At 37.7% G+C, this 12,466-nt stretch overlaps 3 protein-coding genes across 4 annotated transcripts; 2 read left to right on the top strand and 1 right to left on the bottom strand.

Moving 5' to 3' along the window:
- Positions 1-486: 486 nt before the first annotated feature.
- Positions 487-4,577, bottom strand: LOC140771844 (protein PLASTID TRANSCRIPTIONALLY ACTIVE 14). The gene is made up of 13 exons (XM_073113607.1): positions 4,438-4,577; positions 4,202-4,351; positions 3,967-4,104; positions 3,673-3,798; positions 3,426-3,554; positions 3,052-3,141; positions 2,819-2,969; positions 2,149-2,258; positions 1,882-1,953; positions 1,401-1,506; positions 1,115-1,315; positions 942-984; positions 487-810 (listed from the first exon to the last, which is right to left on the bottom strand). The coding sequence occupies exons 1-13, from the start codon at positions 4,507-4,509 to the stop codon at positions 732-734; spliced, it is 1,467 nt and encodes a 488-aa protein (XP_072969708.1). The 5' UTR covers positions 4,510-4,577; the 3' UTR covers positions 487-731.
- A 252-nt stretch (positions 4,578-4,829) lies between these two features.
- Positions 4,830-7,747, top strand: LOC140772629 (uncharacterized). 2 transcript variants are annotated; one of them, XM_073114787.1, is made up of 2 exons: positions 4,830-5,625; positions 7,202-7,747. In XM_073114787.1, the coding sequence occupies exon 1, from the start codon at positions 4,906-4,908 to the stop codon at positions 5,617-5,619; it is 714 nt and encodes a 237-aa protein (XP_072970888.1). In that variant the 5' UTR covers positions 4,830-4,905; the 3' UTR covers positions 5,620-5,625; positions 7,202-7,747. The 2 variants fall into 2 exon arrangements, with proteins under 2 accessions (XP_072970888.1, XP_072970889.1); XM_073114788.1 differs by lacking the exon at positions 7,202-7,747 and adding an exon at positions 5,737-7,194.
- A 470-nt stretch (positions 7,748-8,217) lies between these two features.
- On the top strand, positions 8,218-12,423 carry LOC140772626 (ALA-interacting subunit 3-like). Its single transcript, XM_073114785.1, has 8 exons — positions 8,218-8,615; positions 9,012-9,070; positions 9,191-9,265; positions 9,359-9,475; positions 9,692-9,762; positions 10,029-10,329; positions 10,802-11,091; positions 12,146-12,423. Exons 1-8 carry the CDS (start codon positions 8,534-8,536, stop codon positions 12,198-12,200), a joined length of 1,050 nt encoding a protein of 349 aa, XP_072970886.1. The 5' UTR covers positions 8,218-8,533; the 3' UTR covers positions 12,201-12,423.
- The last annotated feature ends 43 nt before the right edge of the window (positions 12,424-12,466 follow it).

The following is a 12,466-nucleotide window of genomic DNA, read 5'->3' as shown; positions in this document are numbered from 1 at the left end:
TATATTATCATGACAATTCGGATCTGTATCTTGCATAACCAGACCCAAAACCCGTTAATTTCGAGCAAAGGTTGACTCTAAAACAATCTTAACTCTTTTAGCTCGAAGATTAATTTCGAGCCGACCAACTCACTCAGCTCATTGTACTGCACGTATTACGCTTATGTTCTAATTTGAGTTTAAAAAATAGTATCCAAATTAATACCCATATAACTTAAAATATCATAAAAAATAAATATGAAAACTAATTTCGTACTTCATGTGAATCTCTAATCTATTTTGTTTATATATTGTAATACAATCATCAGTTCTTATAGGTTCGAATATATGCGAATATATTTGATGCTCAATTTACATCTGTTCTTACTTAGCTGATATAATAATTAAATTCACGATTAATATTCTTATTCATATCCAATATATATATGTATATCTATTTTGTTTAAAAAATAGTTGCCCAATAGGTTTGTTATATGTCAGAATAAAAACCCCAATAAATTGATGCTGCAAAAGCCCCTCTTTTACTTCGGGCATGCATTATTATTTAGGAAAAAAACGTTAGTCTAATGCAGCCATGACCATTAAGATGCTGCAATAAGAATGTCGTCACTACTCATTGAAAGGCTTTTCTAAAAAGAAAATTAAAAAATTAGAAAGAACTACCAAAAGTAGTAGTAACTAAGCCTGGACTAGTAATATTGCTACAGAAAGCATTGCAAACATATCTACAACTAAAACAATATTCTTTCTTGGTAGAGCTCCAAAGCCTCAATGACCTTCTCGAGAAACAACTTCCGGTGCATCCGATACCTGCCGGTTTAAGAGCAATTGAAACAAAGTTAGTGAAGAACTCTGCCTGCCATCAGGCCCCAAGGAAAGAAGATAAAAGGAGAAAATAGATTAAGGTAAAATAAACATAAGAATGTTGTTATCTGACATACTTGATAGCAGCTTCCCGCGTTCTACTTGCATTTACATCAGAATCTGAAAGTTCCAGAAGGGAAACAAAAACAACTTTCAACTCGGATCATTATGCTGAATAAAATATGTAGTTGGTTTATTACAATAAGAAGAAAAAGAAAAAGACAATCCATATTGTCGCTAAATTTGTTACCTAAAATCTTCTGATCCTGTTGAGATGTAGTTGGAAATTCTGCCAACATTTGATGGCATTCTTCTTGCAACTCCCGCGCAGCTTTCCTTTCCATGCTTGGAAGTGGTGGCAGATCTCCATCTGACCATGTCGGCAGAGTCCGTCCTGCTGCTATGACTGCTCCATTAATGATGTTATTATCTTCTTCAGTGGACAACTGGGCTGAATGTATATTGAAAGAATATATTCAAATTAAAATCAATGCCCATAACAAGTACATGAGCAGAAAGAAATGCAGTGTCCTCACTATTGTGATAGAACTCTCCTGGCAAGCCAGAAATGTTGAAGACTGATAAGAAAGAATCCAAATGAACTTTAGAAGTGCTTGAGAAGTTTATGATATCCCAAGGATTCTGCAAAACTTCAATAATTGAGAAAATCTGAGGATCACATAAACAAAACATATAGAACATTATAAAATGTCAAATGTATTTTGTGTTCATGAAAATGTGTTAGCACGTAATATTTTCTTGGGAGTAGTATGACTAATTTTTAACCTGAAAAGTTCATAATCATGATCATGACAATATAAAGATAACAGAAATGAACCTGTTTAGATACAGATAAGGTTATTGAGCATCCAAACCATATTTTGAATATTATAGTACATTACTATCTCTTCAACTTGTACACTAAAAAATAGCAGAAGATCACATTATAAGCAATATTTTCTTTTACATAGAAAAGAAATTGAAGTGGTAGATAAACAAAAAGTTAAACCATTATACCGCCGCAGATGAAAAACCATATCTTTCCATAAACATGTTGTTCTTCTTTCCACTCATATAATTGATAGTCATCTGCCAAAAGATATACGAAAATTAAGTGCTACAAGTACAAAAGAACTGTAATACAGTCAAGAAATTTTGATTGTTAAGTCCCTCTACAAAGATAACAATCATAAGATGTTTCCTTGTTCTACACTACATTTAACAAACTAGAGGCAAGTGGCTAAGCAGAGCAAGTAACCAAATATAGCAATTTGTAAGTATTACCTCATCCCCTTTCTTGATGCGCTGCCCAGCATTTATCATGACTTCAAGCATGCGATCTTTGAAACGCCAATGAAGAAAACAATTTGGCTGGAAGGAGTGGTTCAACATATCTGCAGAAACAAGCTGAATTTCATTGATAGTCCTTGATATTAACTACTTATAAAGTTAGGTCGCATGCTTTATCCACTAGACATTTTGTCAAAATTCCTATCAAATAAATTTGCCAAGAAAATCCTTTAGAATCCAAATAAGTTGGATAAAAAAATGTTAGAGGAGCAAATAAGACCTCTCAGAGAAAGGTCAGATCAACAAAATGTGCTTCAAAGTGTACAAGTAGGTTATGAACTTATAAGGCAGCTGAAACCTAAACTATGGTGCTTATATATAGATAATTACATGCATGGATACATATAAACCAACATCACTCAGAACTGATATCATCTTGGCAAACTCTATATTGTAACTTGCAGATTGTATTATGTTTTGTTAGAAAGAAATACTTCTGATGATCATTGAAAATGGTAAGATGTCTTGGAATATATTTTTTAAAAAAGGAAAACCGTTGATTCGATCAAGATGAACGGTGAGGGTCATACTTGTGGAGACAAAAGTGCATTGTATACTAAATCTTTCATGAATCATTAACAAATAGAAGAGGTAAGAAAAATACCAGCATAAGGAACTAGCATGTTCTTATCCTGTACAAGTGCTCCAACCCTTATTTGCATGTCAATTGAACGTGACTGCGCGATACTTAATGCCCAAAGAAATCTAGCAGGATCACGAGCAAGACGCTTTATCTTTAGAGGGGCTGCAGAGTGCTGTTATGAATGAAAGTGATATTAAAAGTTCTTTGAAAGGAATGAACAGCCAACAAACTTGAATAATAACAAGGAAACCTACCCAATGTTTCTCCCAAAATTCTATTGCCCTTTTTTGCTTTTCTTCCATTTTTGAAGCAAGATCTTGGTCTTGCAGCTCCAAAAGGTCCTCCTGATGTACATGTTCAGAAACTATGAATAAACAGAAAAAGAAAAAGGTTTCTCATCTCTCATATAAGTAAGAGCTAAATCACACTTGAAGACCTGTAAAAATTAGAAAGGATCTAACTACTAATGATTTTGATGATTAACATATTCCAAAAAAATGAAAAATAAGGGGATAGAGTAATCTGTAAGTAAATGGCACAGAAAATTAAAAGGAGATATTCTAGAACAACTAAAGAAAAGATAAATCAGACACCGCCGGCTGCATTACTTATTGTCTTTTCAACACACCTTCTGGGCCAGAAGCAAGCTAGTGCATTCATCAGCACCGGGTAAAAAATCACCATATAGCTGCCAAAAGTTTCCATCCACATCAAAGGCATACAGCAGAAGACATGCCAATCTCAGATCCCAATCTGTCTGTCATAAGAAGTATAAGAGATTAAGATAGAGCTGTGAAGACAATTAAATTCCCTCCAAATCAGAGATTTTTTTTTTTCACTCAAGGATAGTGATATCATACTAATTTCTCAATTACCTCTGGATTTGTGGAATTGATAACATCGAATATAGGATGGCCAACTGGTACAATATCAGGAAAAAACATCCATGGGAGCTTCTGACTTATAGTCAACATTAGCTCCAGTGGGATCTCCATAATAACCTAGAAATAATTTTATAAACAAAGCAACCACATTTAGAAGAAAACTAAGTAAAGAAAACATTTCAAGCAATATTAAAGGAAGGAAATAGTTCAGAGAAACATATTACGATTCAAAAATATATAAAACCATCAGAAAATATAATCAATCAAAAGCTTCAAGTAGCTCACTCTGGCTCGCCGCAATGGCTCCACATCTCGCGACGCATAAACTCCAAACCCGTCCGGCCCTTCCATGAACTCAACCCCATACGCTCTAACACTCCGCACATACCCTATCCGATAGAAATCAGGATCGGCGGGCTCTAACTGCCGAAACGCACATCGTAACCAAATCAGACATGCCAAGAAACGGAATGGGTACTCACGAATTACAAACAAATGAGGAGTAAGCCCAAAATATCACCTCGGAAGACAAGACCTCGACTTGCGGCGGCTCAAACAACTTGAAAGGAGGAAGAGATGTAGCAACTCTTATGGGACGAAGTCGATTCCGCTTGAGAGAAGGGCTGCTGCTGTTCGATGCTGGAAAGCAAGCGTTTTTTTGGCTTTTGAGCTGCGGGCAAAAGTATTAGAGGAGTCATTTGGTCATTTTATCATACAGGTGGCGGGGAGAAGAGAGAAGAGTGTGAGAGGACTTACAGAGTGGCAAGATGAGGAGAAAGTAGTGGGGAAAGGGAGAAGGAGAGGAGGAGGAGAAGAAGAAGCAGCCATTGAACTGGAATTAGAGTGAGCGAGCACGTTATCCCACTCCCACAGCACTACAGCAGGCAGGTGATTCCGAGTGGGTCGAATAAGATATTATTATGGTCCGGTCCGATATCCAGGATTTAATGATTTATTTATTTAATTTTCAGAAAACTCCCTGAGTATTGTATTTTTTACAGAAAACAATCCCAATAACCAAACATATCCTTCGATTATTTAGTTATTTCACATATCGAAGAATTATAGGGTGCGGAATGAACAAATCCCAAAAAGAAAAATCAAATGCACCCCTTCCTTCACATATCGTAGGATTGTAGGGTGCGGAATGAGAAAATTCTCAAAGAAGCCGAATCCAAACCCCATCCCCACCCCCATTCCGTCTCTTCTTCTCTCGCGGAGAAGATGAGGAAACTCTTGCTGCCACTCTCCTCCTCCTCCTCCTCCACCTCCTCCTCCTCCACCTCCTCCTGCCGATTTCGTCTTCTCTCGACCTCTGTCTCTCCCATATCCGACTCTGACTATCACCTCGCGGAACTCCGCCGCCTCCTCCCCCTCCTCCTCTCCTCCGACCACCACTCCACCGCCTTCTCCCTCCTCTCCACCGTCCTCCTCCTCCGCCCACCCCTTGCCTCCCTCCCCATCTCTACTATCGTCTCCCACCTCTCCTCCCACTCCGACCTCGCCCCGTCCCTCGCCCTCCTCACCACCCTCCGCCACCACCCTCTCCGCCCTTCCCCCCTCCCCTTCGCCTCCCCTCTCGTGTCCTCCTTCTTCTCCAATCGCCGCCCTAAGGACGCCGCCAAAGTCTTCTTTTGGCTTTGCCGCGAGGATTCCCCTTGCCGACCCGACGCCGAGACGTACCGGGTGGCTGTCGAGGGGTTCTGCTGGCACGGGAGGATGGTTGATGCCCTCAAGGCGGTGAAGGAGATGGTGAGCGATGGGGTCGCGGTCGGCGAGGTATTGAGGAAGGAGTTGTGTAAGGGCTTGATGCAGGAGGCAAGGATTGAGGAGGCCTGGGAGGTGGAGGAAGCGTTGAAAGGGGTGGAGAAGGAAGGAGGTAAGGATGGTAAGGTGGTTGAGGTGCTTGAGAGATTGATTAGAGTGTGGGAAGAGTGATGGAAGGTAAGTTCTCTATGTTTATTTTCTTTCTTTTTTTATCATAATTTGTGTTGAGATTTGATATTATATGAGATTTCAACTTTTGGGTGTTCATCAAGTTAGCATTTTTATTAGGTATCTGGAGGTTATTTTGTAGTTTATGCAAATTGACAGAGCCATGAGCTATTAGATTTTGGTGAAGAATGAAAGCTGAGGCCATAAGAGAGTAATGATTCTGATGACTTGTAATGGCATTGTACAATTTACTAGAGCTTGAGCACTAGCATTGACTCAGTTTTGGGCTTACATTCATGGTTTCATTTGTTTGAGCACAACATTAACTTCAGTGTAATTTGCAAATAAATGTGTGTGTATTACCCAATACGAGGTCATAACATAGTGATACTTATGAGTAAACAGTCATTACATTTGACGTGTTGTACAATTGAGCTGTCTAGAAATACTGTAATACACCAATACTTTGTCAAGTTTTGACACAGATATGAGTCAGTCAAGAAGATGTAAAACTCGGAAGGAAGGATGATGCTGGTGTGGTTGCCTCCCTGTGGATCATAGAACGGTCCTAATAATAGTTCTAATGTTCTGGATCAGCGTAGTATCTGAGTAGAAATGGCTGCTCGACCTCTTATGGTTCAAATGGAGCAGACAATCAAGTCAAGTTCTATTATTTTCTGTCGGGTTGGGTGTAGCTATTATACGCTATCTCTGTCGTTCTGTTCTATTACTGATGCCAACTCATCAGCTACTGGAATTTCTAGAATTGATATCTTTAAGACTTTGCCGCCTCCGAATAGTGACAAATTGCAGTCTCGTTTTGTCATCGGCCCTTCTGTTTCTCTGGCTCTCGCACAAATGCAATTTAGAAAATGATAATACAAATGATGTATGGGATGAAAAGGAACTCCATAGTGTCTACGCATTTATTTTACTTTCTTACTGAATATTTTCCCATTGTGACAAGTGATAATCATTGCCAGATTGAATCAGAAATTTGTATGTCTCATTGTCAGATTGAATAGGATCTCCAGGTTTCATCGTTCTTCTGTTATGCTCATTAAGACTGTGTGAAACATTATGTTATTCTCTTGATGCATGAACCGCAGAATTGTTAGAGAAGTAGTGGAGGGTCTGTCTCATATTCTGAGTCAGTGGCACACTTAATAACCAGCTCACCGCAATCACAATACTTAGATTCCCTCAAAGTATAAGCTATCTGTGTGAAGGTTGGAAACCTCATTTTTTATGTACATGGTGCTGTTGATTATCTTGAGGCATCAATATAATGAGATACATAAGGCATGCCAAGACTGAGTTAACATGCTAAAGAAATTTATCTCCTAGAGAAAACTTTTCTCATTTAGCCTTCAGAGAGTAAGCAGGTGTCCAAGTAATTTTGGTGATACGGTTATTTTTTCTTGAAAGAGTCATTTGTTTGAACTACATGAATGGGTAAGAAGCTTGTCCTGTTCTTATTTATTAGATCAAGATTTAGGTATATATATATATCTCCATATTATCACTCATAAACCACTTTTTACGTTCTATTTAAGAAATCAGATACATTTATATTATCATGCAGGTTATTGTGGCGCAGTGATCGAGCTCAGGCCATCATTGTAACTATTGAGGTCAATTACAATCGCTTGTACCCAGCAGCCATAGTACCTTCAGGAAGATGACTGGCAGACCAAATATAACTCTAGGATTTTCTTGGAAGCAAAAATGATTGAAGTCAGCCTCATTCAAAAGCAACACTTAGAAGCTACCGAATCTTCTTCCGGGATGGTTGAACTGGTTTATATGCTTCCAGATATCCTTTCCCTGTCTCTCTCTGCTAATCTTTGATGCCAAGTCTTGTGGGCTTATAGAAAGGCACTCAAATCCCACACAGTAACAACTAATTCGAGAGGTCAGTGTCATGACTCATGAATCAGCTCCTGTTTGCCTTGGACTTTGTTGAGAAGAAAAACTTCTACCCTTCTGGATACTTTGAACAATTCTTCGTAATCCTCTATCTCGTGGAGGGGACTACGGATCCAATTTGGGTCAGCCACTTGATCAATCCAACGGAGTATTATTTCAGAGTTGCCATAGTGGAATAAATGTCTCATAATTGTATTGTGTATCTATAAACATATTGGAACAGGCAGAGGATTAACACATATATACCGATTGATAATTCTCCACCATACGCATGTTCCCCACGTACTAGTGAACTAGCTATCTATCTCCCTAAAAGTCTCTCGGAATTATTATATGGTTTTAACTTATGCCCTGATTTAATTACTTCTTTTTGCAAAAGAAATTGCAAAAGGGCGTTAGGTAAATGAAACGCAGCGGTAGTTTGGCAAAATTAATTAGCTTACTGGTCTTAATTAATAGGAGGCAAAAAAATAAAATAAAAGAATATTTATCTCTGGGATTTAATTTTATATATTAGATAATATTGTTTCAAATAATATCACATGTATACATATGTATATCTCGACATCCTAATCTATTTAATTTATGTCACAAGTATTTATGCCTCTTAAAATCCAAACTCTTTCTCGTTGGCTTCGTGCACGGTGTATCGCACGACGGAAGCGCGTATTTTATTTTTTTATTTCTCTCTCTCTCTCTCATCGATTTGGTCAATCGTCTTGACTCTACTACGCCGGCCAAAGTAGAAGAGCTCGTTTTGTCTCCCGTCTCTCTTTCTTTTCTTCTTCTAATCCCGTGGTCAAAGAGGAGGAGGAGGACAGGTTGGTTGGTCTTCGATATTACTAAGAGGAAGGAAGGAGAGGAAACGAAGAAGAGTTTAGATCGAGGCGAGATCCATACTGTTCCTTTTTTGAAGAAGAAGAAAATTTGAGGAAGATCCAACTCGATTTAGATCCGTTCTCGATCTAAATTGGATCATTGTGAAGAGATGATGAACCAAGCGGGTGGGTCGACTTCGGGATCGGGGGACGCGGCGCCCGCTCCCAGGAGGAATTCGAAGAGACCTAAGTGTAATCTCTCCTCAAAATTTCTTCTTTTTATGTTTTTTTTTTCGGTTGATCTCTTGAGGAGTATTTGCTCTGAAAGGTTCTGGGGTCTTCTTAGAACTAACTATCTATGTGTGCTTTGCTAGCTCTTTGCTTCCTTTAGGTCTGTTTGGACAGCCTATTTTGGGCTTTTCTAAAATTGGTGGGTGGTTTGGATCTTAGATTGGTTCTCTTGCATATTTGGGCTTTTTTGCTTCACTGACCACTATGTTTATTTAATTTATCGAAGTTATTTTCCCTGGATTGGGGGAAAGTTTATATTCTACCATCTATTTGTTTGTCAGAAATTCAGAATGCTAAATTTGTTTGCGACTATCACTTAAAAAAATTTAAAGGTGTGTTTTGTTGTCTGGTGTGCAGATTCGAGGTTTACACAGCAAGAGCTCCCAGCTTGCAAGCCAATTCTCACTCCCCAATGGGTAAACATCTGTACTGTAATGTGGTTTCTGAATATGTTATGGGGTACTTATTGTACCTCGGAAATCTGTTGTGATTGCCTAATCTGACAGTTAACATACTAAACCTACTATATTGTTTAGGTCATCTCGGTATTTACTCTTATCGGCGTCATATTCATCCCCATAGGTGTTGCTTCGCTATTAGCTTCCAATAAAGTACGCCAAATTTCAATTTCAGACTTCTGAATCAATTTTAATTCTGATATTTCTCTTTTTCTGGACTTCTGAATGTGCGTCTTTATTTTGTAGGTGGTTGAAATTGTTGATCGTTATGAGACTGAGTGTGTACCCAAGAACATGACCAATGATAAGGTTGCTTACATCCGAAACGCAGCAATTGATAAAACCTGCACAAGAACTCTTAAGGTAATGAGATTCTTGTTTCATGTATTTCACTAATATATAATGTAGAAAGAGAAACTTGGAAAAGGAAGTCATGATTATAAGTAACGTGAGATTGGATTATATCATTTTAAAGGTTTTCATGCAGTGAGAGAGTAGATGCTTTTAAGAATCAAATGAAAGAAGAACTTGGTTAAACCATTGAGAAGTGTTAACATGAAACGCCGGTTTTGTTTGCAGGTTCCAAAGGATATGGATCAACCTATTTATGTCTACTATCAACTTGATAACTTCTACCAGAACCATAGGAGGTATGCATCTACCCCTTAAGCTAGAAATATTGTATCCTTTCATGTTGGTTAAATGGCCATTAGATTATGGTCAATTATCTTTGTCCTTTTCTCCCTCACAATGCTTATCAATTTCTTACAATTTAGTGGTCTGAATCTTTAGCGATGAGTTTTGTAATGTTGGCAGTTTTAACCTTTCTTTATAGCACCATCTCTGCTTTACACAAAATAAGAACTCGTATTTTGAAATTTTCAGCAAGTCAATGAGTGATGCATTTCAAATTCAGGTATGTGAAGAGCCGAAATGATGCACAGTTGAAGGACGCTGGAAAGGCAAATGAGACAGACAGTTGTGATCCTGAAAAGACTACTGCTGATGGTTCTCCGATTGTCCCTTGTGGTCTGATAGCATGGAGCTTGTTTAATGATACATACAGATTTACTCTTGGCAACAAAAACTTGAGTGTGAACAAGAAAAACATTTCCTGGAAGAGTGATAGGAACCACAAGTTTGGAAAGGACGTCTATCCTAAGAACTTCCAGAATGGAACTCTAATAGGTGGTGCTAAACTTGACCCAAATAAATCTGTAAGTGCCATGGAGCTTTTGTTTAAAGATTATTGATTACTCTTTCACCTATTGATTAGTGTCATTTCTGGAGGATAAATTGCTTAGCTTGAAGTTTCAGCACTTCAAAGAAATATAGGGTCCAATTTCTATGTAGTTATGCCTTTTCTGCTTCCTCTTGTCTGATAACCAAAATTAGCTAACGATAATTTGTAGCCAAATTTTGATGGTTCATAATGTAGATATATAAACATGATTGTTGTTATTTCTTCAGTGTTACTAAGAATTCTAGGGTCCAACTTGTTCCTGCTTTGGGGCACATTTTAGACCTCTAGTTCTGGCATATGGAGTCTGCTTGTGAACACCCATTCGTGAAAAACTCAAAATCAATTTGAGTCCTTCTACACTTCCATTTGATTTGGCTAGAAGTATTTTGTACTAAGAAAATTAACCTATGAGGATACTAATATTGTATGGATTTCCAAATGAGCAGCTGAGCGAGCAGGAGGACCTCATTGTTTGGATGCGTACTGCAGCCCTGCCAACGTTCAGAAAGTTGTATGGGAGGATTGAGGTGGATCTCAAAGAAAATGATACCATAACAGTGACACTAGAAAACAATTACAACACGTACAGTTTCAATGGCAAGAAGAAGTTGGTTCTTTCCACAGCAAGCTGGCTTGGAGGAAAAAATGACTTTCTGGGCATTGCATACCTCACTGTTGGTGGATCATGCTTCTTTCTTGCAACGGCATTTACTGTGATATACTTGGTAAAACCAAGGTGAGTGATCATGAACAGCCACAGGCACTGATTTAACATTTAGAAGCTACTTCAGTATGAAATTGATAACAAAATGAAATTTGCTGACTATTGATTAGATCTCAGATTTTTATGTGATCCTTTTAGTAATATTTCTGATGCAGAATTGGTTTGTTGAATTTTCGTAAAATTGTTCTCAGTGATGTAACTATAATGGCTCCATGCAAAGTATAGATTAATATGCTGAATTCTGGTGTCTTTTTTTCTCTTCCCCTGATAGTTGTCTAAATACCAGATAACATTGGAAGTATATTTATATGCAATAACTCCTAGTCCCTTTTGATGGATCCATATTTTGTTGAGAAATCAGATAATATAGTTTTCATTTTTTTTCATGATTTTAATTGCCTCTTGCACAAGCGATGTTATGGTAAATCTCTATTCCTCAAATTTGATATTAATTAAATCATTGAGAAATCTTTACAGATAGTAGATATGTTAGAAGCCCTTGTACCCATATGTATAAATGAGTAATTGTTGGTGGAGCTTTAATTTTATGAGAATGGAGAAAGAAGCTCTTTTTTCAATCAGACTTATAACAGTAAAAAAAATCAGATGTTGGTTATGAACAATATGCAATAATCTTCTGAATTTCCAGCGGTTAAGATGACTATTCTCTTTCTTCAAAAAAGAAAGAAAAAACTTGACTATTGTTGATCATGGGTTTGGCGCACGATATCCTAATAAGCAGGAAGCTTGAAGATGTTCAAAATTGTTGATATGCTATTCTTAGCAGTATGTTGCACAAAGACAGCCTTGTAGTTTTAACCCTCATGATCTGAATCTGATTGTCATGTATCTAATGAATCTTATAAAATGGTATGTATTATAATATTGCTGCTAAGCATTGTTCTGAACCGTAAAAGAAAGTGAACTTTCTATAGGGTGTTTATAAACTAATAATGTGTCTGACAAGGAGTTAGTTCTAGTACATATACACAATAGTTTTAAGATCTACCGGAGTATAGTTTCAATTTGCTGCTGCTTCATGATTCGCTTGCTTTCCTTTTTGCAGGAAGCTTGGAGATCCTTCATACTTGTCTTGGAACAGGAACCCTTCAGGCCGCTAATGGTTTCACAATTTGATGACACGCCTTGTATCTCCTGACATGTATCTTAAATTCATACTGCAATGGTCAACCAGATATATATCATCTATATCATCTAGTGTGTCTGTATGTATGCTCCAGTGAGGTCTTGGATTTTGCGTTCAAACCAGCCCCGACTATAATGTATGTGTGATTTTTAGCTAATAAGAGTTCATACAAAAAATTCGTTCTTTGCCTTCCCTAAGCAGATTATTTCTTGTTATAGAAGTATTATCAATTGCTTTTTA

This window comes from Typha angustifolia, chromosome 12, assembly GCF_048772165.1.
Source record: "Typha angustifolia cultivar Huaian chromosome 12, ASM4877216v1, whole genome shotgun sequence".
Classification (NCBI taxonomy): Eukaryota; Viridiplantae; Streptophyta; class Magnoliopsida; order Poales; family Typhaceae; genus Typha; species Typha angustifolia.
The sequence above is the reverse complement of the archived record's forward strand: the minus strand, read 5'-3'. Positions and strand labels throughout refer to the sequence as shown.

Excerpts from the sequence above, each read along its gene's own strand:
- LOC140771844 (XM_073113607.1), bottom strand. The coding sequence starts at position 4,509 with ATGGCTGCTTCTTCTTCTCCTCCTCCTCTCCTTCTCCCTTTCCCCACT. Across the intron at positions 3,799-3,966 it reads AGCCATTGCGGCGAGCCAGA|GTTATTATGGAGATCCCACT; the intron begins GTGAGCTACTTG and ends AATTATTTCTAG. Across the intron at positions 1,954-2,148 it reads GCATCAAGAAAGGGGATGAG|ATGACTATCAATTATATGAG; the intron begins GTAATACTTACA and ends ATCTTTTGGCAG.
- LOC140772629 (XM_073114787.1), top strand. The coding sequence starts at position 4,906 with ATGAGGAAACTCTTGCTGCCACTCTCCTCCTCCTCCTCCTCCACCTCC.
- LOC140772626 (XM_073114785.1), top strand. The coding sequence starts at position 8,534 with ATGATGAACCAAGCGGGTGGGTCGACTTCGGGATCGGGGGACGCGGCG. Across the intron at positions 9,266-9,358 it reads CGCTATTAGCTTCCAATAAA|GTGGTTGAAATTGTTGATCG; the intron begins GTACGCCAAATT and ends TTTATTTTGTAG. Across the intron at positions 9,476-9,691 it reads CCTGCACAAGAACTCTTAAG|GTTCCAAAGGATATGGATCA; the intron begins GTAATGAGATTC and ends TTTTGTTTGCAG.